The 23,538-nt window shown below is 46.4% G+C and overlaps 2 protein-coding genes across 6 annotated transcripts in view; one reads left to right on the plus strand and one right to left on the minus strand.

The window, feature by feature from the left end:
• Positions 1 to 23,538, plus strand: part of LOC143150615 (uncharacterized) — a 103,086-nt gene that overhangs the window by 27,133 nt on the left and 52,415 nt on the right. The window lies entirely within an intron of this gene.
• The window catches only part of Msi (RNA-binding protein musashi), a 289,445-nt gene continuing 277,923 nt past the window's right edge, over positions 12,017 to 23,538 (minus strand). For all 5 annotated transcript variants that reach the window (XM_076318378.1, XM_076318296.1, XM_076318459.1 and 2 more), the window contains one exon: positions 12,017 to 21,740. In XM_076318378.1, coding sequence (XP_076174493.1) covers positions 20,865 to 21,740 — 876 coding nt within the window. In that variant the 3' untranslated portion in view covers positions 12,017 to 20,864. The remainder of the gene's footprint in view (positions 21,741 to 23,538) is intronic.

Genomic DNA, 23,538 nt, shown 5'->3' on the forward strand with positions numbered 1-23,538 from the left:
ACGTGTAATGGCTACTTAAGAATTAAAAACAGATCGTAGCGATAGTAATACGAGGAACGAATAAACATTAGCGGTGATAGTAAGAGGTAACAAGACTGATAGTAACGAAAAGAACAAATAAATATTAACGGTGGTAATAAGAAATGACAAAGTTGATAATAATAAGAAATAGTAATAGGTCGATAGTAACAAGTAATAACAAGACCGATAATAATAAGAAATAATAACGCCGATAATAATAATAAGAAATAATAAAGTTGATGGTAACGAGAAGTAACAAGACCGATAGTAATAAGAAGAGTAAATAAATATAAGCTTTATTGCGTTAAAATTGGCTCTGGATTGTGTTTTTAACAATACGAGTGAAATAAAACAATAAGAGAAAAATGGCCACAAACTGGGCTCTCAAGCTGTTAATTCCTCATCTCTGGTACAGAAAAAAAATAAAATGAAGTATTGTAACGATCGAAAAGTTCGATTCGATTCGTTGAATCGTTCCAAGAAACAGCGTCGCGAGAAACCCAAAGAAACTTCTATACGCGTTAAGAGTCTATTCCTCTCTCCGTGAGGAGTATATTTACAGACGTGTGTGTATGTGTGCAAATGTCGAACAATGAAAACGGCGTCACTCGGGTCGACAACTGATGGAATCACGAAAAATCGACGTTAAAAGTTACTTATACGGGAACGCGTAATCTGTCGGTTAATTGCTCGGCGCGACCTCTTCGAGATCGCGAGGTTTCCCCGTTTTCAAGTTCACGGAACGGTGAGTTGGCTCGATGGCCACTGGACACATCGTCGGTGTATCGTCGATGAATTTCAAACGGTCCTCTGTCTCCCTCTTTGCGATATTTTCAATTAAAAAAAAAAAAAAAGTAAAACTTCAAAAAAAAAAAAAAAGAAAAAGTACCAACCGAAGCGACGAACTTTTTCGCGTCGGAGATCGTTGTTTTCGTTCTGCGGGGCGCGTCATTTCGTCGATAGCAAAAAACCGCGATAAACAGTTCCAGAGACGAGCACATCCGTGCGACCGGAGACCCCGTTACGTGATTTGTTGTTCCTTTTTTTTTTTTTCTCTCCCATCGCGTCGAGGTTTTTCAATTTTGGGTTTCTTCGTTTTTATTTTTTTCCTCTACTTTTTTTTTTTTTTTTTTCTTTTCCTTCTTCTTTCCCGTTAATCGTCGTTTCGCCCATGATTAAATGTGATCACAGTTAAAAGGTTGATAGTCTAATCGATTCAATCGCAACATGGAAAAAACTTGAGATTAATCGTCGACAAAGAACGACGAGGATAATTCAACGAAGTGTCATGCGACAAACTACTACCACTACTCGTATAAATATGGATCGAACGATGGTTTCCTCGTTTCATTTTTGGAAAACCTCGTCCCACTTTAGCGTACGCTCGCGGCTCGAACGCCGACAATTTTCGTTCGTACACTCGTTTTATATACGCAGCGTATTTTTGTATGTATAATAATATGTATATATATATACGTATATATATATATATTTTTCTATTTATATGTATACATGTACTGGAAGAACAAGACGCCGGACACGTCTACCGGCCTTAAAAAAGCGCTACGAAAAACGCGCGGGTCCCATATCGAAAGAGTGCCTCGAAGGCGAATGAAAAAAAGGCCAGCCATCGTGCGCGCGTGTTCGTTTTCCTCCGTTGTACGGTGGTAGAGTCTTTCGATCGTTTTTTTTTCTCTCTCTCTCTCTCTCTTTCTCTCTTTTCTTTTCTTTTCTTTCTCTTTCATTGTTTTTTTTTTTTCTTTATTTTTCGAAGCTCGACGACGATTCCTCCTCGGCGACACCGAGACGATCCGCGTCGTTTCGCGGGCAAAATTCGCTGGACTTGTTTCGTTTCGCCTGTCCCGTTTTTAGCCGAGGCAAGCTCTCCGAAGGAAACGTACCTATTTTCGTACGAACGTTTCGATAAACGAGAGAGAAATCGTGGTTCCGTAACGGAAACAACGAGACGACTTTTCTCCCTTCGCCGTTTTGAATCACGAGGAGCAAACGTTCATTGTTCACAATTTTCACCGCAAGTTTCATTTCAACTTCCACCCTACGTGGAGGGGGAGGACCTTCGCGATATTACGAGAGGATCGATCGGGAATACGATCGATCTCGAGCGCGGAGAGCTTGCCCGTAAAAGCCGACTTCCGAGCGCACCACGTTTTTTTCTTATTTTTTCTTTTTCTCAACTTTTTAGAGCGACTCGTGTTTTAACTCGGATATTTATCGAAATATTTCTCTTTCTCTCTCTCTCTCTCTCTCTCACTTTCTCTCTTTCTTTCTTTCTTTCTCTCGTCGATGAAGGCGATGACGGTGGTAGTGAAGGTTTTTTGGTAGCGGGTGACGGTGATGGCAGTAGTGGTGAACCATTACAAAGATCAACGTTTACAACGATATACACGTATACTTGTTTCTCTATCTCACACTTTCTCGCATTTCTTCAATCGCTCGGATCGTATTCTTTTTTTTTTTTTTTATCTTTCTTTCTCAAATCACGCATGCGACACTACGTAAGGCCTCGCGTTGCCTTTGTACGGGCACGACCGTCTCGTATCGCGTTCGTTGTAAATTCACCGACTCCGTTGTTGCTTTTCGTAACGGAAAAAGACGCTGGTGCATCGAGAGACCCGGTCGTCGAGAAACACTCGACTTTCGATTCTAAGGACCCTTTCGGAGGGGATGACACCGATCGAACTCTCTCGGACCGACAACGCGACTGCGAAGAAGAGGTTGCGAGCTCGGAGTCAGAGTTGACCGGGTTTTATTCAAATAACGAATACAATCTTACTCGACAATTTTTTTCGGAATATTTTTCCGAGAATTCGTTCGAATGAAACTTTATCCGAAGATTTTATTCAATATCTTATTCGAACGAAATTTTTAGAATCTCATTCGAATAAAATATTATTCAAAATTTTATTCGAATAAAATATTATTCAAAATCTTATTCGAATAAAATATTATTCAAAATCTTATTCGAACAAAATATTTAAAATCTCATTTGAATAAAATATTATTCAAAATCTTATTCGAATAAAATATTATTCAAAATCTTATTCGAACAAAATATTTAAAATCTCATTCGAATAAAATATTATTCAAAATCTTATTCGAATAAAATATTATTCAAAATCTTATTCGAACAAAATATTTAAAATCTCATTCGAATAAAATATTATTCAAAATCTTATTCGAATAAAATATTATTCAAAATCTTATTCGAACAAAATATTTAAAATCTCATTCGAATAAAATATTATTCAAAATATTGTTCAAACAAAATATTTAAAATCTCATTGGAATAAAATATTATTCAAAATCTTATTCGAATAAAATATTATTCAAAATCTTATTCGAACAAAATATTTAAAATCTCATTCGAATAAAATATTATTCAAAATATTATTCAAACAAAATATTTAAAATCTCATTGGAATAAAATATTATTCAAAATCTTATTCGAACAAAATATTATTAAAAATCTTATTCGAACAAAATATTTAAAATCTCATTCGAATAAAATATTATTCAAAATATTATTCAAACAAAATATTTAAAATCTCATTGGAATAAAATATTATTCAAAATCTTATTCGAACAAAATATTATTAAAAATCTTATTCGTACAAACTATTCTAAATCTTATTCGAACAAAACATTCAAAATTTCATTCGGACAAAATATTCAAAATTTCATTCGAATAAAATATTCAAATTTTCATTCGAACAAAGTATTATTCAAAATGTAATTGGAGATATTATTCGAACAACGTTAAATTCCGGCGATCGCGCGCAATATTTCGCGTTGCTCGAAGCCGCGTCGTCTTCGATGAAGCGACTCTCGGTGCGTCCCGAGATCGAAAGAATCTTGCACCGATCGCGAATACGAGACGATCGTTCAGACACGTGTTAGTATACACAAATCATTACTCATGCACGATACACCTCTCTGTGTCGTAGCCTCGATACGTGGCACGTTACCGTCGACAAACAGCCCCAACTTTGTCTCTCTCTCTCACTCTCTCTCTCTCCCTCTTTTTCACTCTCATTCGCTCGCTCACTCGCTCGTTGTCACTCTTGCTCTATCGTTGAGTTCTCCGCGCGGAAAACGAATTGTCGACAAACGAGGAAGATGATATCACCGGGTACAGAGTGAGAACTCCGGCGATTAATTCCCGATGCAAGAGCGACTCAATGGGGAAGTTACGAGGACGCGAGAATGGAACAAACTCGCGTCACCTTGGCGGTCCTCGAGTTTCGCTAACAAGAAAACTTCGGGAGAGAAGAAACGTCGTCGTCGTCGGTCATCGAACGTCAGTTTTCCCGAGTCGGAGAACTCTTCGAAGATAATTCACAACCGCGGCCGAGACGGCTGAATCTTGTCAATTTCACCGACTGAATCGAAAAGGAGTCGAACGGAATACGTACGAGAACAACGAGCTCGAAATTCGTTTTGGAAATAGAAAAAAAAAAAAAAAAAGAAAACCGATCACGGGGAGAATCTCGCGCTTGGAAAATAACGAGGTATCGTATCGAAATACACGGTGCGTCTACGAAGTTTCAGGGCTGATTTTTTCCGAGTGTACTGTTTAAATTATCCAGAGGCCGTTGTTACCATTAATTAGTAGCACATTCGAACTCCACTCGCCGGAAGTTTCGTTCGTGCGCGTTTGGAAGTAGCTGTTCGTTAAACGCGAAGGTCTCTATAGACTCTGATGCACGTGTACATGCAGACATCGTTCGCTAGCGATGGGTATACAATTTGGACGATATTAACGAATACGTCGATCTGTGTACGCATTCTTGTTAGAATTTTTGTGTTTCGTACACTTCCTTCTCAATTTATTCGTTTAAAAACTACCATCCGTGATCGACAATTTTTGTTCGTTTCATCCACCTTTTTCTTAATTTATTCATTCAAAAACTACCATATTCATAATTCTTGTTCGTTTCGTCAACTTTTTTTCAAATATATTTCTTTAAAAGTTACTACTCGTGATCGTTAATTCTTGTTCGTTCCATCCACTTTTTTCTCAATTGATTTATTTAAACACTACCAAATCGATAATTCTTGTTCGTTTCGTCAACTTTTCTTCAAACATATTTCTTTAAAAATTATCACTCGTGATCGTTAATTCTTGTTCGTTCCATCCACTTTTTTCTCAATTTATTCATTCAAAAACTACCAAATCGATAATTCTTGTTCGTTTCGTCAACTTTTTTACAAATATATTTATTTAAAAATTACCATCCATAATAATACCGGAGAGTCGTAAGTTTAGACACAGTCTTTACGATCATCGGTGTTGCATTTTAACCCTTTGCACTCGAGGCTACTTTGCTACCAGAAACCGACGCCTCGAGAAAATCCTTTAAGTCGCAAAATTAATCTAGAATGGAACATTTTTATATACTTCGCATACATGCGTTCACACTTTACAAGAACGAAATATCTCAATTCCAATTTGAATTTCAAACCACGATGTTTTCTCGGATAGAAAATAGTACACTGAATTAGGTGGCGACCGAGGATCTCCTCTCGAGTCCAAAGGGTTAATATTTTCAGACTCGATGTTGGTTCACTTAAACCCATCGCTAGCATCGCGGTACGTACCGGTGCATGCATCAGCGTCTGTAGGGACCTTAACGTCGTAATACCGGGTCGTGGATTCGAACGATCGGTTCCTGTCGCGCGACAATGCTCCTACTCGTAACGCGGTCGTTGTCGGGCAATTTCTCGCCAAGTGTTACAATTCTTAACCCCCCCCGTTCTATTCACCGTATTTTTGACACCTGCTATTTTCTATTTCCCGAGCGGAAATCTCACTCAACGAGACGTCGTTTCGACTCCGTCGAAGAAACTCGAATCGGTGAAACACGCGAGCTTAAAGAATACGGTAGACTTCTCGATTATCCGGTAAAGTATTTTTTTTTTTTTTTAACGCAAAAGCAATCGAGTAAAAATTTCACTCACTCTCCAACGAATAATACACGTTTCATATTTATTCAAATGTGCAGTTCTTTCGTTAATTTTATTCTCTATCGTACGAAATTTCTAACCACTGGATTCCCTATTATTATTCTTTCGTTAATTTTACTTTCTATCGTACTAAATTTCTAAATACTGGATTCTCTATTATTATTCTTTCGTTAATTTTATTTTCTATCATACGAAATTTCTAACCACTGAATTCTATATTATCGTTCTTTCGTTAATTTTATTTTCCACCGTACGAAATTTTCAACCACCGAATTCCATATTATCGTTCTTTCGTTAATTTTATTTTCTACCGTGTTAAATTTCTAACCACTGGATTCCATATTATCGTTCTTATTCCCGGATTAAACGACCGGGTACTGTGCCGGAGTCACTCTCGACTCGTCACTTTCCTCGAGACACCAGTGTACACGTTGCCAAATCTCGCTACTGCGGACAACGATAATCGTGCGCGTATCTAGATGTGTACAACGAACGATCCAATCTTGATATATATATATACGGTGTAATATTTACGAGGAGCTCGAGTCTCGAACGACCATCAGTGTTGGTACATATATGCGTGACTCGCGTTACTACGTACCGAACAAGCGTATCTCTATCGATGAAACGTCAGCGTGGGTCATAAATGACCCCGGCCCAGGACTACGAAGAACGAACCGATCGAAGATGAATTTCACCGTATCTCGAGTGGCGAATTTCTACGACCAAAAAAAAAAAGAAGAAAAATACTCAAAAGCTCACGTGTCACTCGTAGATCCAAGAGAAGACTATACGTCGAGAACTAAGATACAAATAAATACTACGATATAAAAAGAACCTAAGTTTCTTTCCTCGAGTGTCGAACGTTTCGCGAATCCGGTCCTGAAGCTTCGTGGACGCGCCGGTGTATCGTAAATATATTCTACCAGAACGAGCGAATTGTTCTCTGCGCGGTACCTACCGGCGGTTATGGTTGGAAAACAGTATCCCTCGAAAACAGCCGTTCTCGATCCCGGGGGCTCTCTCGCGTTGCTCGCAAAAAAATTTGCGTACCGGAATTATGCACACAACTACTGAACGCCTACACCATCGATGGCTCTGAGAGCTACGCCTAGGTACGTAACAACTACCAACATTTACTATGTATTACGATGCGTGTGGTAGGGTTGACGTGTCGATCCTCCGGAGATCACCGATGCACCGGAGAAACGAGACTTGGTTATCGACGATAAACAATGCTCGCAACTAACACGCTAAAACCTCGCAACGTCTAACGCACTATGTGAAAATCTACAGAACGATGCGTGTATATAATAATAATACGTATATACGTCTATTTACACAAGATGGCGCCAGGAGCATCTTGGCGCGGATCAGCGACACGAGGGAGGACCGGTGGGTGTTTCGAGACCCTTTTCGCTCGAATCGTATTCTACGTACGTGTGTGTATAATTTTCGCCGGTTCCCGGTCTCGATCGTGACAAGATGCTCGGTACCACCCTGTACATACGTAACAAGTACGTAAGGGTAGAAAGGGGAGAGAAAAAAGAAGAAAGTGGTCTTACCTGTTACTCAGCCGCGATGGTCGGCCGGTCTGGTGTCTCGGGTCCGAATCCGTGTGGTTGCGGTTCTCTCGCCTTCTCTAGCGATCGACACTCAATTCTACTCTGCCTATGGGGGAATTAATATGCATCTAAATCGTTCCCTGGTTCTCTTCTCGCTGTCTCACTTTTCATTTCTCATCGTGTTATTACATGTTTTGTTTTTCTTTTTTTTTTTCGGTAATTTTTTTTTTTTTTTTTTTTTTTTTCGTTTTCCCTCTCTCTAGCTCTGTATCGTTTCTTTTTATTTTATTTTATGTTTGTTTTTTTTTTTTTATTTTTTTTTCGTCCTTGAATAGTTTTATTGTTCATTCGTCGTTCGAGTTTCGAAGGATGGCTGGGCTGAGCTGGACCGGGGCTGGGGGCTGGGCCGAGGGCGGGGGATACATGACGGGGGGCACAGAGAGATCGGATTAAGGCACTCGGGTTCTGTCGGATCGATGATCGTAAAACGAGGGAAAGAGTGGCCCCGACTGCACGGAGAAAGCAGAAGGAAGCTAACGCGTTCCCGTCGACCCGTTTTTCTTATTTCTTTTTTTTTTTTTGCGATTTTTCTCTTTTTTTCTTTTTCCCGTTTCTTCTTCTCCTTCTTCTTCTTTTTCTTCTCCTTTCGTCTTCTTTTTCTTCGCGTCGACCCTTAACGGAGAATCGCGGGAGGAAATTACGGCCGGTAGCGGCCTTCCGCTCGCTCTCTTTCGATAAATCTCGTAAAATGATATGTCGCGGGTTCTCGATATGTCTGACGCGTTTCTTCGCAGCACGGAACGATTTATACGGAACGCGCGAGAGCGATACGAGAGTTCACCGAACGTTCGCGTCGAATCGCGGGCTGCTACGTGAAAAAATGTCTCGTTGAAAAATCGATGATGCGTAATGAGTATTCACAGTTTCTTGGTCTTCCACTGCTCCGAGAGTCTCGCCTCTACGGTAAGAGTCGCTCGTTTATCGGCGAGAACGACGACGACGACGAAACGCGAGAGGAATCACAGCGCGATATGTGTAGGTATAAAACGATACTACGACCTAGAATTCGTACCGAACTAACTCGACGATATGTACACACCGATCCCGAGGATTTTCCATCCAAGATCATTTCGAAGGCAACGGTTTTCGCGTTTCCAGCGAACTCGATCGATACGACTCGGTAGAGAGGTTCTCGCGGCTCGATATCTCGCGTAAAAACCTGTAAAAACCCGGAAGAATTGTCGTCTTTCTCCGTGCTGGGATGCCTTGGGTGATGACAATGATGATCGCTCGCCCGCTCCAACGAAACGCACCGAGCGTCGTCGATTTTTCTTCTTCGATTTAACGTCGTGTCCGAATTGGAGAGAACAGAAAAAACAAAAAAAAAAAAAAAAAAAAAAAAAAATAAAAAAAAACTCCCTTTCGTTGTTGTTACAGAAACGCGATTAATGTGGTCGTCGAAGCAAGCGTTCGGGGGAACAACTAGTTCTAGACAAACGGTTCGTTAGTCTACCGGGTTAATTTCGCAGACTACTGTTCAAGCTCGCTATCGAGTGTCTACCAGAGGTTGGCATTCCGTGAAGAAGTCAACGTTTACTATACACACAGCGTTACCGTCAAACTCTTAAGTGCGGTTGTCGTTGTTGTTATTATTATTATTGTTGTTGTTGTTGTTGTTGTTGTTGTCTGGGTTAAGTTTGTCGTCGTGGAAGAAATTGTCCCACCGAAATCACCGAATTGCGCTCAACGACGACGCTGGTCGCTTCGATCGAGCGTACGAGCAGAGAGGGTGTTTTTGGGGTTAGGTCTGGCCGCGATGCTCTCTTTCTTCGAACGGCTCCGAAATCAGCGCCGGAACGTACACACAACCCTCTCCCGTTAACCCTTCGCGCGATGGCCCCCCCGCGCGTCCTTCGTCGCGTCGATAAACTCGTTACGTTGTACACGCCACACGCGCGGAAGGGTTAAAGGGACGACGAGGTAAGTCGAGCCTTCGCACTCTTCGGGATATGTCGGAGGAACGGGGAAAAAAACGAAGCGAGAAATCCTCCCTCGGTTGCTCGTCATTGTCAACTTTGGACTGCCAAAATTCCGATGCGGCCGACTGGGAAACTTTCCTCCAGTTTCTCGGCGTGTCCCGTGGTAGCGTCCGACTTACCGCGCGGTGTCCTGTACGGTTTCTCTCACCGCGAGGGCTCCGTTTTCTTATCGTTAGGCGGTTCGTCTACGTACCAGGGACGCCAGGTTGCCCGTTACCGCGCGACGATTGGCCGGAGTTCCTCTCGCGTCACCGAGCGGACCGGCTTCGAGTCTGGTTCCCACGTGGTTCCCCCTCTACTACTCTCGTTCCAGCCAATGGCGCGAAAACCGAGTCAGAGCCGTAGCAGGGAACCTGGCATCCCCGATCTACGTACTGTGCGTCCGCGAGAATAAGCCCGACGAGCGTCCCGATTGTGTTTCACGGCCCGATAGGTTCCCCCCACCACCGTGCGCAGAGTTGCTACTGGCCGTAAGCGGCGACGAAGGTCAACCGCGGCCAATGCCGATCGTGCGCGCGGTGGTGGGGGCTGCCGGTAGGCCGTCCGCGATCCCGCGTCACCGCTCACGGCCAGTAGAGGCACTGCACGCGGCGATAGGGCGGAGCTAACGGTCCGTGAACCGAAGTGGGGACGCGAACGCTCGTTAGACTTTTCCCGCGGACGGATAGTACGCGACACACCGCCGGTTTCACTTGGCAGCCGAAAGGTTGAGCGACCGCGAAAGAGGGGGCCTGTTGGGGGGTTGTTTGAGAAAAAACTGTGTACATATCGAATTTATTAAATGTTTACTCTTACTTGCTGGTTAGAGTGCGCCAGGGTTGGTCTAGCTAAAATGCATGCGCTACAACAATTTCGCTGGCTGTCTTAGACCGCTTAAGAAGCAACATGGGGGCGACAGGAGAGAGGAAGTAATGTTAAAAACGCTCTATGCGTGCCGGAGGGCACGCCGCCCTTCTGCTCGATGGGAAAACGGCCTTGTACTTTCGCGGAACGTCGAGCTCGTGGTTGAACGTGGAACGAAATTACGTTTCCTCGTTCACGTGGAATGTTTCTGGCGCGTGTTTCCGCTTCTCTCTGTTCGGTGTATCGAGGACCTCTTCGCGTGTGCACGCATGTTTCGTCGACTCGCGTTTCGCGCTTTCTCCCGATCGATCCCGAAATTACGGTGAAGAGATCTATCGTCGATTGTTTTTGTCTCGAGATTCGGTTTCTCGATCGGTGAAAAATTTCGTCGACGCGTTCGATCGCGAGATTTGTCTCTTTCGGGGCATCGTACCCCACGGGGAGCCGGTTGACCGAAGAGGAAACGTTCTCTCGGTCCGGCCAGGTCCCCCGAGCGATATCCGGTGGCGCGTTCGCGATTCGTAAACGACGCGAGATACGATTGGAAACGCGCGAGAAAGGTCCTCGATGCGCGGTGCAAGCTGGTTCTGAGCCGAAGGGCACGCCGTGGTTCCGACCAACCAGAGAGCGGCGCGAAACGAGTGCCCAGCGGGGTTAACGAGGCTAATTACGGCTTAATATTAATTAGCCAATTAGCGATGCGCCCGCGGTGGCGCGCCTCCGGCACCAACGGCTGCGCCAACCGTTCGGCGCTGCCGACGAATGGAAGAGTCCAAGGGAAAAAGAAAGTTGAAATAAAATTAAAATTGAAGAAAAAAAGGAAAGAAAAAAAGAAAAAATTGGAAAAATTTAAAGTAGAAAATAATACAGGAGAGAACAAAGTAGGAAGAGAACAAACAAATCGTAAATAATGACCAATGGTACGACGGGCTAGTATACCGTGGATCGCAGATAAATACAAAAACAAACACGCTAGATTGAGGTTAAAATGAGACATACAGAGAGACATAAACAGTTTAGGGTACATTACATGGGTGAGCGAGAGGGTAGTGAAGTATTACACAGCACCAAAAAAGGAAAAAAAAAAAAAGTACAACAAATAAATACAACTTTTGGCGGTAAGGTATGAAGAAAAAAAAATAAAAAAAAAAATAATAATAATAACAACTAAGAGATACAGTTATTAGCCGAGGTATGCAAGTTACGGCCGGAGGATGTCCGAGTTACGAAAAATAAGTAGAATGGGATATCCAGCGTGGGACGTAAATGGGGATTCTCGTGAGAGTATACAAAATAGGTACACAATATACAGGTTAGCTACAAGTTTGAAACGAACTACTTTATTGGCAACTCATCTAGGCATCGAACTAAACTAATATCTGTCGTTCTTGTCGTTCTTCGCGTTCGCCGCCCTGCGTACTCCCGCTAATGTCGTGCGTTCTCTCTCTCCTTCTCTCTCTTTCTCTCGATCTCTTTCTTTCTTTCTCTCTCACGTTCTCCCCCCCTCTCTCTCACTCTCTCTCGTCCTCTTTCCAGTTCACGGCCGGTGATCGTGGATGTATCTGTGCGCGCGACCGTTTATCGGGGAGGTTTTTCTCTTTTTCTTTTTTTTTTTTTGTGTTTTGTTTTCTCTCGCGTCGAAGGCTACCGGTTCGGTCCGGGGAGGAAAATAATGCTCGAAAGACGAAACACGAAAACTCGAACCGTCGGGATTGTTCTATATATATCTCTTTCGTGTTTTTTTTTTTTTCTACATCGAAACGAGAACCCGATGAGACCGATGCGGAACCGAAAGAAGAAGGTGGGGGGCCTCTAATAATCGTAAAACGCAACCTAGCCGCGTTCTCGTTCGATCGGTCGGTGTGTATCCACATCGTCCCCTTTCCGTACGAGAGAACGGACGAGGAAAACGAGGCGAAATCCCTCGAACAATCGCGGGGTAAGGTCAGAGGGGTGAAGAATCGATCGCGATTTCCACGCGAGAAGCGTTCGTTCCGTCGAGCAGAATATTCTTCCACGTGGCGAACCGAAATACAACGTGGACCACCGCATCGATCGAAGCGTTATCCCGTGGGCGGTCGACGACGGGCTCCGAGGGGTTGTGGTTGCTCGTCCCCCCATTTTCGGACGTCGACGGATCAGCAGCCTCGCTCGAAGGGGAGAAGCGAACAGGTTTTTCTTTTCACGCGCAGAAAGTTTCTTCTTTTACGTGGACGCGAGTTCCGCCGAGAAACGTAACCGTATCACCGTTCGTCTCGGGCACGCCGCGCGTCTCTCGTTGCACGGTTGCACGCGTCCCCGTCCACCTGTCCAAACGCGTTTATGGCACGACGGAAAAAGAGAAAGGGGAAAAAAGAACGGGGGAAAAAAAAAAGAAACAAGAAAACACATATGCGCGCGCACACACGGAGAGACACGCGCGCGCAAACACGTACACACAACGGACAAACGGAAGACGAGGTAAAGCTCGCGACCGAAAGAGAAACGCGAAAGTTTGACGAGGGAGAGGGGGGACTATCGGCGAGGGGACGAAACCCGGCAACGAGAGTCTCTGTGCGCGCGCGCAACAAGTTCGTTTCACGCGCATCGTGAGATCGCGTCGACGATCGTTCTTGAAAACGTAACGAGAATATTCTTTATATCGAAGAGAGAACAAGGAATATACGGATTTGTGTGTGTGTTACGTGCGACCGTTATCCGGATGATCGTGAAACGTACTTGCTCGGGGGAGGGGCGGGTGACGGCAAAGACGGGTCGAGAAATAATAATCGACGACGTAATAATAAGAATAATAATACTTAGTAAATAGTAAGTAACGGTAATACAAGGTACGGAGTATCGGGATCACGCACGAAACAGGGACGTGTGGGGGGACGGGGGCGTCGGTCTGTGGACGAACTCGCGCGAGGATTTGGGACGCGTCGCGGCGAGGTGTGCGCGTTCTTTCCGCGTTGTTCTTTTGTCTTTGTCATTCGTCGTCCAATGCCCTCTGTCTCCGTTTCACCGGTACGCTCCGATCGTTCGAGAGACGAAACGCCATCTTTTCTTTTCCGAGAAACGGTCGAGACTTCGACTCGCGGGGAAATCGAGATCGTTCGAGGAGAAACGGTGCGAAATTGTCGTCGAGGATTAAACCCGCGTTATTATCGATCCCCGAGATCCAATCTCCGCGAACAAGGGCCACTTTTTTCGAGATTTCGGGGGTCGAGCGTTCACTCGGCGCGGCTAGATTTTATTTTCTACATTGCCAACTGGAAGAAGTGGGGGAAGACGGTACGACGGGGACCGTTCCCCTCCTTTGCGCACGATGAGTCGAAGGCATCGGAATCGCGACGCGATTCGCGCCCTTTCTCCCACTCCGGTGCGTTCAACGCACGCGCAGACGGTAGTACGTTGGGGACCGTCTCCCTCTTTCGCGCATCGCGTATCTTCCCCCACTCCGGTGCCTCCGACGCACGCGCAGAAGGTAGTACGTCGAGGACCGTCCATTCATTCGCGCACCGCGCGTCAAGGACCTTCTCCCACTCCAGTGCCTTCGACGCGCGATGCGCGATGGAGGGGGGCGGTCCCGAACGTGCTACCTTCTCCCACTCCTCTCAGTTAGCGATGCAGGGAGTAAAATCTGGCCACGCTGATCGTCGTAAAGGAAAGACGCTAACCGTCGCGACATCCGAGTTAAAAGGAGGGGTGGCTACCTCGACGATGAAATCGTCCAATGAGGGAGAAATCGCGCTCTGTTGCGCGTTAATCGATTACGGTCTCTCGAACGGATCCGTCGAAAAGTTAAAACGATTCTAACGAACGGGGGCCTGCTCCGCGTCGCTTTGGGAATCGACGGTGAAATTGATTTCACGGAGCCATCGGCTGCGAAACGAGGTTGAAACACGTTCGTCGAACCGTTCTTCTTCGCGGAACGATCGATTTCCTCGAAAATGGCGCCCCCAGGATCGTCGAGATCGAGCGAACCACGAGTCGTTTTCTCGATCGAACGCGCGACAGAGATCAGAGTGGCGAGGAAAACGGAGAAAATGGACGCAAGAGCCGTGTGAGCCGTGGACGGGGGAACGTATCGGCGACCATCGACGCGCACCTGGTCAGGTGTATGCACACCTGTACACGTATACGCGCGGATAGTGTACACGGTAGAGTTATACCGGGTGTTTTCGAACAGGTGGTTCGTAAACCGAAAATGGTTGAATCTAGGTGGAAAAATAAATCGAAAACGTAGAGCGACGTTTCTTCGTTCGAGGCTTCTCTTTCGATCGAATCTATGATAAATATTATACGATAAATAAATATTATAATATGGATATATGATCTCACTTATCTCTCTGTGCTCTTTGAATTGATGTTCCAATTTTTTATTTTAAATAGTATGGGTTAAACAAATTATTTGTATCGTTACACGTGATATATTGTTACTTTTCGCTTCGCGAATTCTTAACATCGAGTTGTTTGAAAACGACTTGTTCTTTTCCTACGTAGAGTCACCCTCTGTCGAGTTGCATCACCAGTTCGGAAACACCCTGTATATACAGAGCATACCGACGATCGTGGTGCAACAGGAGATGATTCTATACGTAAAAGTAAGTCGGGGAAAAAGGAATACAATTTTTGAAATCGAGGTTTTCGAGAATTGCACGAAGCTTCGAAGAAACTTTCCTTTTTTCTTATCGATTTATTTTCACACGTAGAACGACTTTCCGCGCGATGGTCACGATTTTCGGTACACGTGTATAGCTGTACACGCGTGTGTACGCTTCCAGATCGGCGACGCGACGATTCTCTCGTCGCGCGACAGCGTTCCTCGCGAACCGCTCTCACGGGGAAGAAAATGGACGAGTGTCGCGCGCTACAGACATCTTCAACGATTGAAAGAATCGAAAAGGAGGAACCAAAATAAAACAGAACAAAAAAATTGAAAAAGAAAAAAAACTATATCTACGAAATCTGATCGAAAATAAACGAACGATAGAATACGGGGGGCAAGAATAAAAAAAAAAAAAAAAGTACTAAAATATTTCCAACCGAATCCGTACCCCTTTGTGACGCGGTCGCGATCAAACGTCGGCAAGAAGACAGAGCAGCGAGACACTGTGTGCTTTCGACATGTACGAAGAAACGACGAAGGCGGTGAAGGAACAACGGGGGGATATCCGGTTCTAAAAGATATTTCAACCAGCATGCTTCACCTACTGATCATTCTCAACTAGTGGGTGGTTAGCGCTCATCAAAATATACTAGCTACGCTAACAATTACTCTCGACATTCGCAATATGTGTGTTCGTGTACGTGTACGTATGTATATACGCGTATGTATATCTATGTGTCTGCATGTTTGACTGTATGTACGTATGTACCTGTGTATGTCCGATGTATATATATGTACGTGTGTGAGTGTATATATATATATATACGTGTATTGCGTATAAAATACATAATCATCTGCAGAGGTGTATCAAACGGGTCTGATGGGAAAAGATGACGTGTTGGACGAAGGAGGGATCGAGGGAGGCGGGTTTGACCGTCAACGATGATGATAAATCCACGTCGGTGCAAGATCAAAGGCCATTCCGGACACACGATCGAAGAAATCGATCCATCGGATCGACAAAAGGTTCCCGTTAATTGGTTCTCGACGACAGATCGTAAACACCCCCCACCCCTCCCGCGTCCCTCTGCTCGCGCGCGCATTGACTCGCGTAGCGTTTGTTCCGCGTTCACGTCGACGCGGAGGATACCTTATTGCCGAATCGTTCGATGACGACGACGAAGGACGCGCGACGACGCAGAGAGGACGCGCTCGAACGCGGCGGAGCCGACGACGATGACGACGACGATGACGACAACAACAAATTCCGCGCTATCGTTGTACGACCGGAAACACGATGTCGTCGAGATCTGGAGCGTGAAACAGAACAAGTGGAACCATTCCGTGGAAAGAGAAGACGATCGATCTCTTTCGTGCGACTTCGCGAAAGGATCGACCGACGACACCGTGGGGTGGCGGTTGGTGGTGGTGGTGGTGGGGAAGAAAAGTCGGAAAGATCGTTGGAGTGTGTGTGCGGGGTTTAGGATGGCGGACGGGCCAGGATACATCGATGTCGGGGTGTCCTCGAGGTCAGCTTTAAGTACGCACCGATTTCCTAGCTCTCGAAACAGCGCATCGAGCGCGCACAAACCGTGGAAAATAGAACTCGGTTTGCACACACCTCGGCGGGTGTGGTTTTCCGTTAGTTTTTTTTTTTGTGTTTTTTTTTTTCGTATTTTTCTCATCCGTTCCATTCTTTCTATAGTCGAATTTTATCGCCTCTTGCTCTTGCCTCTCGCTAGAATTGCGCGCGCGCGTGCTGCTTTTATTTTTTTTTTTAATTTTTTTTTTTTGCTTGTTTGCTTCTCGCGGTTTCTTAAGGCGTGCTCTTTTGTTCACACACGTCGCCTAAACTCCTCTCATTCTTTCCGCTTATCGTTCTAAAGTATCATCTTACGTGTAATGTCATAAATATCACTCGCGAGCTTTGTCGTCGTTAACATTACGATACACGTTAAGTAAGTATATTAAGGTGTATATCACTAAAGAATATTACTTGTCGTTTGAAAAGAGGATTTTTCTTTCGTCCTCTCCGCTTGCCGAACGGCAAGAGTCTCTCCCACGCGCGTACAGATTATCGTACTTGTTATTATTATTATTTTCATTTTTTTTTTTTTTGCTTTTTCATCATCTCTGTCTCTCGCTGAATCGCAATCGTTAAAGGTAAACGGTACAGCTTTAAGGTTTCAGTGGATATCGCTTATTGCTCGAAATTTCTCGTCGCGGTACGCCGCGACGCGTCCTTTGGCTGTCGACGACCACGTCTCGGCTCGTATATTCATTTCCGCCCGATCGATCGATCGATCGCTCCGTTCCTCTCGATCTCGTTTCACGAATCGCGACGTCTGCCTGGGCGCGAGAAAACGTTTCGCTCGTCGATCGTTCGCACTTCCACTGAGATCACTCGCTCTCGATCGCTTCGACTAAATCGTCTATAAATAGGGCAACCGAAAGACTCGATAAAATAAATAAAAGAATCACCGATCGGATCTCCCTAAACGTTCTCTCTCGTCGTGCGCGCTCGGTCCCTTGCGCTCCTGTGCATCGAGGTTCGTTTCGTTCATACTTAAAGAGAGAAGAAAAAAAAAAAGAAAAACCGATAAAACTGAACAAACAACGATACGCGAAAGAAAAAGAAACACTACGCGGCGTTTCGAGCGACGTCGAATACTTCGAAGACGCGAACGAAACGGAGATCCCGAGGTAGCGCAAGGGGTCGACGCGCGAAACGCGGGAAAAATTTCTTAAAAACTACGTGGAGCATGCACAAGCCAACCGAAAGTGGCGAAAGATCGAGGAAACCGCGCACGAACGGCAGCCGTCCCGATCAGTGTGCGCGCGCAACTCGCGCGTGCGCGTTGGCGTCGTCGACGCGCGAGAGGACCGCGCCGCGCGGCCGCGAAAATATCGTATAAATTAAGTATCGACTTCGTTTCGTCGCGAACGCCTTAAAATTCTAGACTTAAACCTGCTTGAAACTTACGAACTAGTTCGCGCTTATAACTTAACGCTGAGCTAATCTCGATCTTGGGTTCCTGTTTACCGCAGTCGCGCAGTCGCCTGTGCTCCGCGACTCGAAAACTATACGTATAACCTAGAAACTTGAGTATCGTCCCTCGAAAGAGAACGACGCGCCCACTGATCGCGCGCGCGCGCGTTTCTCTTGTTTCTCTTCTTCTTCTTTTCTTTTCTCTTTTTTTTTTTTCTTTTCCGCCCTCGTTTACGCGTCACCGTACGAGTGTGACCACCTTCTACCGTTTCGCGCGATGGAGTAAATATTGTCTTCCATTACTCGGAGAAAAATATATGTATACCTATACATAGCTATCCCTATTTAGACGCGTTCCTTGTACCGCGTTTCGTACAAGAGTTCCTGCATGCTGGTGTCTTCCGCATGTACGCGTGTACCGTGTGGCGACTGACTGACTGAGTGACTGACTGACTGACTTACCGACTGACTAACTGACTGACTGAGTGAGCGAGTGTTCAATGTATACGTGGGGGTGTCGCGTACGTACGTACGTATATATGTATGTATGTATGTATCTATGTATCCATGTATGTATGTATGTATGTATAAGGGGTGGTGGTACGTGTGTGTTCGAAAATCGACCTGTCTCGCGTAGCCGATCGCCGAGCGGAGGCACGCGGGAGCGTAAAGCCTGGTTCGCGAAGGAGTTTCGGCGACGATCCCTTTTCTCTATCGAGGGATCGCGATCCGGTGGTTTATCGTTTGGCACTTTCACCGAGGCGGAGGAGTATCGCGCGACGAACAGGAGAACAGCCTCGTTCTCTGAAGAGGAAGAAAGGACTCGCGAGTCGACGGTCGAAACGGACGCGTCCTTCTTCGCGCGTGCTCCCGCTCGTACGACGAGCTACGCTCACGTACGTTTCAAAGGAATAGGGTAATCGTGGACAACGAAGATGAAACAAAATTAACGCTAGAGTAGATTCAGTTCGCAAGCTCGGTTCACGGCACAACGTCCAGAGCTATTTTCTCTCTTTCTTTCTTTCTTTCTTTCTTCCTCTCTCTTTCTCTTTTTCTTTTTCTCGCTCGTTCTTTCTCTCTTTCTCACGCGCTTTCTCTCATCTTTCACGCGTTCTCTCTCTTTCTCTCTCTCTCTCTCGCTCTCTCTACCTCCCCTGTTTTATTGCTTCGTGGTCGAGATCCTTGAGAGTAGGGCGGTCGTGGTTCACGGCCGCCTATATCGCTTAATTAATTAAGTAAGTAATTAGTTAGTTATCGTGTAAGGTTGGGCGCGGCGGGAAGCCGGGAAACAACGCGAACGATATCACGTGCGAGCGCGCGCACAAGCGAGCGAGCGAGCGAGCGAGCGCACGCGCGTATCGTGTGTCAGGGAGCGTGTGCTAATCTAACTAGGAACCGAGTGTGGCGGAAACACAAAACGCGTGGAATAATCGCGTGGGTAAAAGGAATATACCAACGGGCTCTCTCGAATGAAGGATGAAAAAAGAAAAAGAAATACATATCGCAACGAAACACGCGATACGACGAAAATACGCACCGGTTTCTCTTTCTCTCTCTTACACTTTCTCTCTCGTTCTCTCCTCTTCAACTTCTCTGTCTCTCTCGTACACTTTCGTTCGCTCCTTCAATCGCTCGTTCTCTCACGCACACACACACACTCTCTCTCTCTCTCTCTTGCTAATAAATTAATTGACAAGCGATAATGATGAGTAGTAAACGCAAGAAGAATGACTTCGGTTTCCGGCCGGCAAAGTTTCTCGTGCCCTGCTCGAGGGTACGCGCAAAACTCCGACTCTGATCCTTTATCCGCTCGCTTCCGTGCTTCCTCTCTTTTTTTTTTTTCTAAACTTTATTCTTTTTTTCTATTTTCCTGCATTATTATTATTATCATTACTTTACTTCGCATTTCCATGACCCTCCGGGGTTGGTTTTTTTGCATTTTATTATTATTAATATTATTACTTTTTTTTTTTCGTTCGAATTTTTAATATCGAGATCTCTTCTCAACATTTGGCGGGCGTCTCCTCGGTGCGGTGGAGGTGCACGACGCAACCCGCGCGCACACACACACACATGTACACACACATACGCATACACGGTGCGAGAACCTGGTTCTCGCACTTGCTTCGTCGTCTTCCTGCGCTCAACGAAGCGACGTTGGACGACGACGATGACGACGACGACGACGATAGAGTCGACGACCACGCGGTGCGTGGAAGCGCCGCGATCGCGCAGGAAGACTCTCTCTCTCTCTTTTTCTCTCTCTTTCTTTCTCAATCTCTCTCTATCTCTCTTTCTCTCTCTCTCGAGCGGCAGCAACAGCGGCGGCGGCGGGGGTCGAAGATTAAAGGGGTGTGCGACGATGATGGATCTTGGGGGACGCGCGCGTCGAAACTGTCAGGGTTTCCCGGATCACCGTGGGTGACGGCGGCGGTACGAAAGAGCGGAAGTCGACGGTGTCCAAACGTCGACGAGACTACTACACACGGCTAGCGGAACAGAGAGAGTTTACAAAGGAATAATCGGAAGCTCGGAAGGTGATCGGTGGTTTTCCGTGCGCGCAACCAACCGTCGCGTTGGTTCGTTGTATACACGGGGTGCGTGTGTGTATATACATATCGAAGTGTATATACATATACATATACGTATACGTACACGTATAGACACACATATGTATATATATATATACATATAACGCGCGTACGCGTATCTATATACACACATACGCACGCACACACACACAGAGAAACGACCAGCTCGTGGAAGCGCGTGCCGCTACGCGTCTTCGGATCAGAGTTTCCGCCCCCCGACGCGAGCCGAAGGACATTTCTTTAAACGTACATGCCCATACCGTACATGGAACCCCAGTCGACGCCCTGGAAGCTGGACATGTCGACGTTGGTGAGCGAGTATCCTTGGTAGGGATTCGCCGGTGCGGCCGCGGCCGCCGCCGCGGCTGCTGGCGTTGCTGCGGCCGCGGCAGCCGCCGCCGCAGCTGCCGATGGTGGCGCGGGTGCGGGTGCCGGGGCGGCCGCTGCTGCGGCCGCCGCCACCGCGGCGGCTGGGATCGGGTACGGCGCGTATCTGTAGGCGGAGAGCGCTGGATAGCTACTGGCGAACAGTTTCCCGTATCCGGCGACGGCGTTCTGGACCTGGGCGGCGGCGGCGGCGGCCGCGGCCGCTTGAACTTGAGCCTGTGCCTGCGCGGCGACTATCTGGGAGGCGGCGGCGACAGGAAGCGGCGGTTGCGGCGCCAATCGTACGCCCAACGCCCCGAGTACCACCCTCTTCCCAAGGGCCAACGCACCCGGCTGAACCGCCTCCTTCGGTTGAGCCTTCTTACACTCGACCTTCTTGTTCTTGATCGTGTGGAAATGGATCTCGCATACGCGATCGACAACGTCCTCGTTCTCGAACGTAACGAAACCGAAGCCGCGGTGCCGTTTCGTTTGTTGGTCCATCAGCATCACGGTCTCCTCGACCTTGCCGAACTGGTTGAAGTAGGCCTTCACCTCGTCGCTGCTGGTATCCTGACTGACGCCACCGACGAAGATCTTCTTGGTGCGGTTCGCCTGTTTCGCGCGGTTCTTCGGCGTCGCGTGCTTCGGGTCGATCTTCTTGCCGTCCAACGTGTGGATTGGACACTTCAGCACCTTGTCCACGCTACCCGGCTCGGCGAACGTGATGAAGCCGAATCCACGACTACGCTGTAACCGAACAAGCCAGAACGGCCACGATGCACAACCACCGACTCTCTCATCTTTCCCGTTCTTTGTTTTCTCGCTTTTTCGCCCTGTCGCGGTTCTCGTTTTTTTTTTTTTTTTTTTTTTTAAATATTTTTTTTCGTTTCTCAGTTTTATCATCGTTTCTCTTACCCTCTCGCCTGAGTGTCTCTCGGCCTCTCGACGACCTGCCTACTCGATACATCTTTCGCCGCGCGGGATTCTCTTTCGCGCCTGAGCGTCGCCGGTCAGTTAACCTCTCCGCTTCGAACGAGTCGACGACCGACGTCTTTCTTTTCTTTTGTTTTTTTTTGTCGCTTCCTTTCGTTCCCTCCGTCGGAAGAATCCGATTTCCGATCCCGATCGAGGTAACGGTCGAGGAAACGATCGCCGCGGACAAGTTAACTGCCGGCTGGTTGGTTGGTTGTTTTTCCGCGGGGATTCCACGATGCACGCGGCGCTTACGAACACGTTACGAAATCCTCTCCGTTACCTATCGCGCTTCTCCCGACGACTCTCGTAACGCTGAACGAGCTGCTAGCTATACATTTACCGTCACGTACGTCAGATAAGTAACCCGTCTTGTTTTTCTATCGCACTCTCTGTATGTAAAAATGGTACCGTAACATATGTATATATTTTTGATCTCTCTCTCTCTCTCTTTCTATATATATATACATATATATCGTCTTTTATATACAATTAACTAATTACTACCAAACTACCGTTTACATGCAAGACTGTCCAAGCCAATGTAAGACAAACATTCTAGGATTACGTGAGACAAGGACTTTGAATTATACGATAAAGACTCAACTGAGAATTACGATCGTTAATTGCATCGCTACCGAAATATATATACGATATAAATAATGTGTGCCCACAGTCCTCGTTCGGTGCTTCCTCTCGAATCCCGATGCGTGAGCGTGTATGTATTCGTGTTTCCGTGTGCGTATACCTGTGCGTGTGTGTATGTGGTGTGCACGCGTGCACACGCGCGCGCGCGCGCGCGCCAGCCCGCCCGCGTTCGCGTCCCCGCGTCTTCGCGCGTACGATGCGTACGTGCGCGCGCGCGCGCGCGCGCCCATGCGCGCGTATTTGTGCGAACGTATCGTTATAGAAACGAGCCTCTGCCTCTTTTCCACCTTTTACGTTTTAAATACAAAGTTTTAATACAGTAAAATACCAAGATACACTTCTACTTCCTTTACACTGTCTCAGCAATAATTAGTTACATCGATTAGTACAACTTCTTCTCTACGTTCTACTGTGTGAAGTCTCGTGCAAAAGTGGAAGGAAGAAACTGGTGCATCGAATCTCCTCGAGGCGAATTGCGTTTCGACTTCTTTCTTTTTTTTTTTCTTTTCTTTTCTTTTCTTTTCTTTCATTTTCTGTACTTTGTTACCCACCCTCCCACCCCTCCCCACCCGGAGAGCTTTCCGGCTCGGCCGACACACCGATGCGAACGATTTGACCTATCGAGGAGGAAATGGACGAGAATTTTTCAACACGCTGGTGGCTCGTTCGCGAGTTCGTGCTCCGTGAAACCTTCATCGAGACCGTCGACTCCGTGTTACGCAAACGTGTACACAATTGGGACAGTTCGATCGTTTCTTCGTTTTCGACGTTTCCAAACGAGTCTCCGGCGATCGAAGCACGATTAACCGGTGCATACATATGTATACATGTATCTGTGTGTATAGACATATACATAGATATACGTATACGCGTATGCATCGGGAAACCGACCAACGTTTCTCGTTCGAGCTCGCGAACGGGCCAC

Source organism: Ptiloglossa arizonensis, chromosome 1 (genome assembly GCF_051014685.1).
Source record: "Ptiloglossa arizonensis isolate GNS036 chromosome 1, iyPtiAriz1_principal, whole genome shotgun sequence".
NCBI classification, from domain to species: Eukaryota; Metazoa; Arthropoda; class Insecta; order Hymenoptera; family Colletidae; genus Ptiloglossa; species Ptiloglossa arizonensis.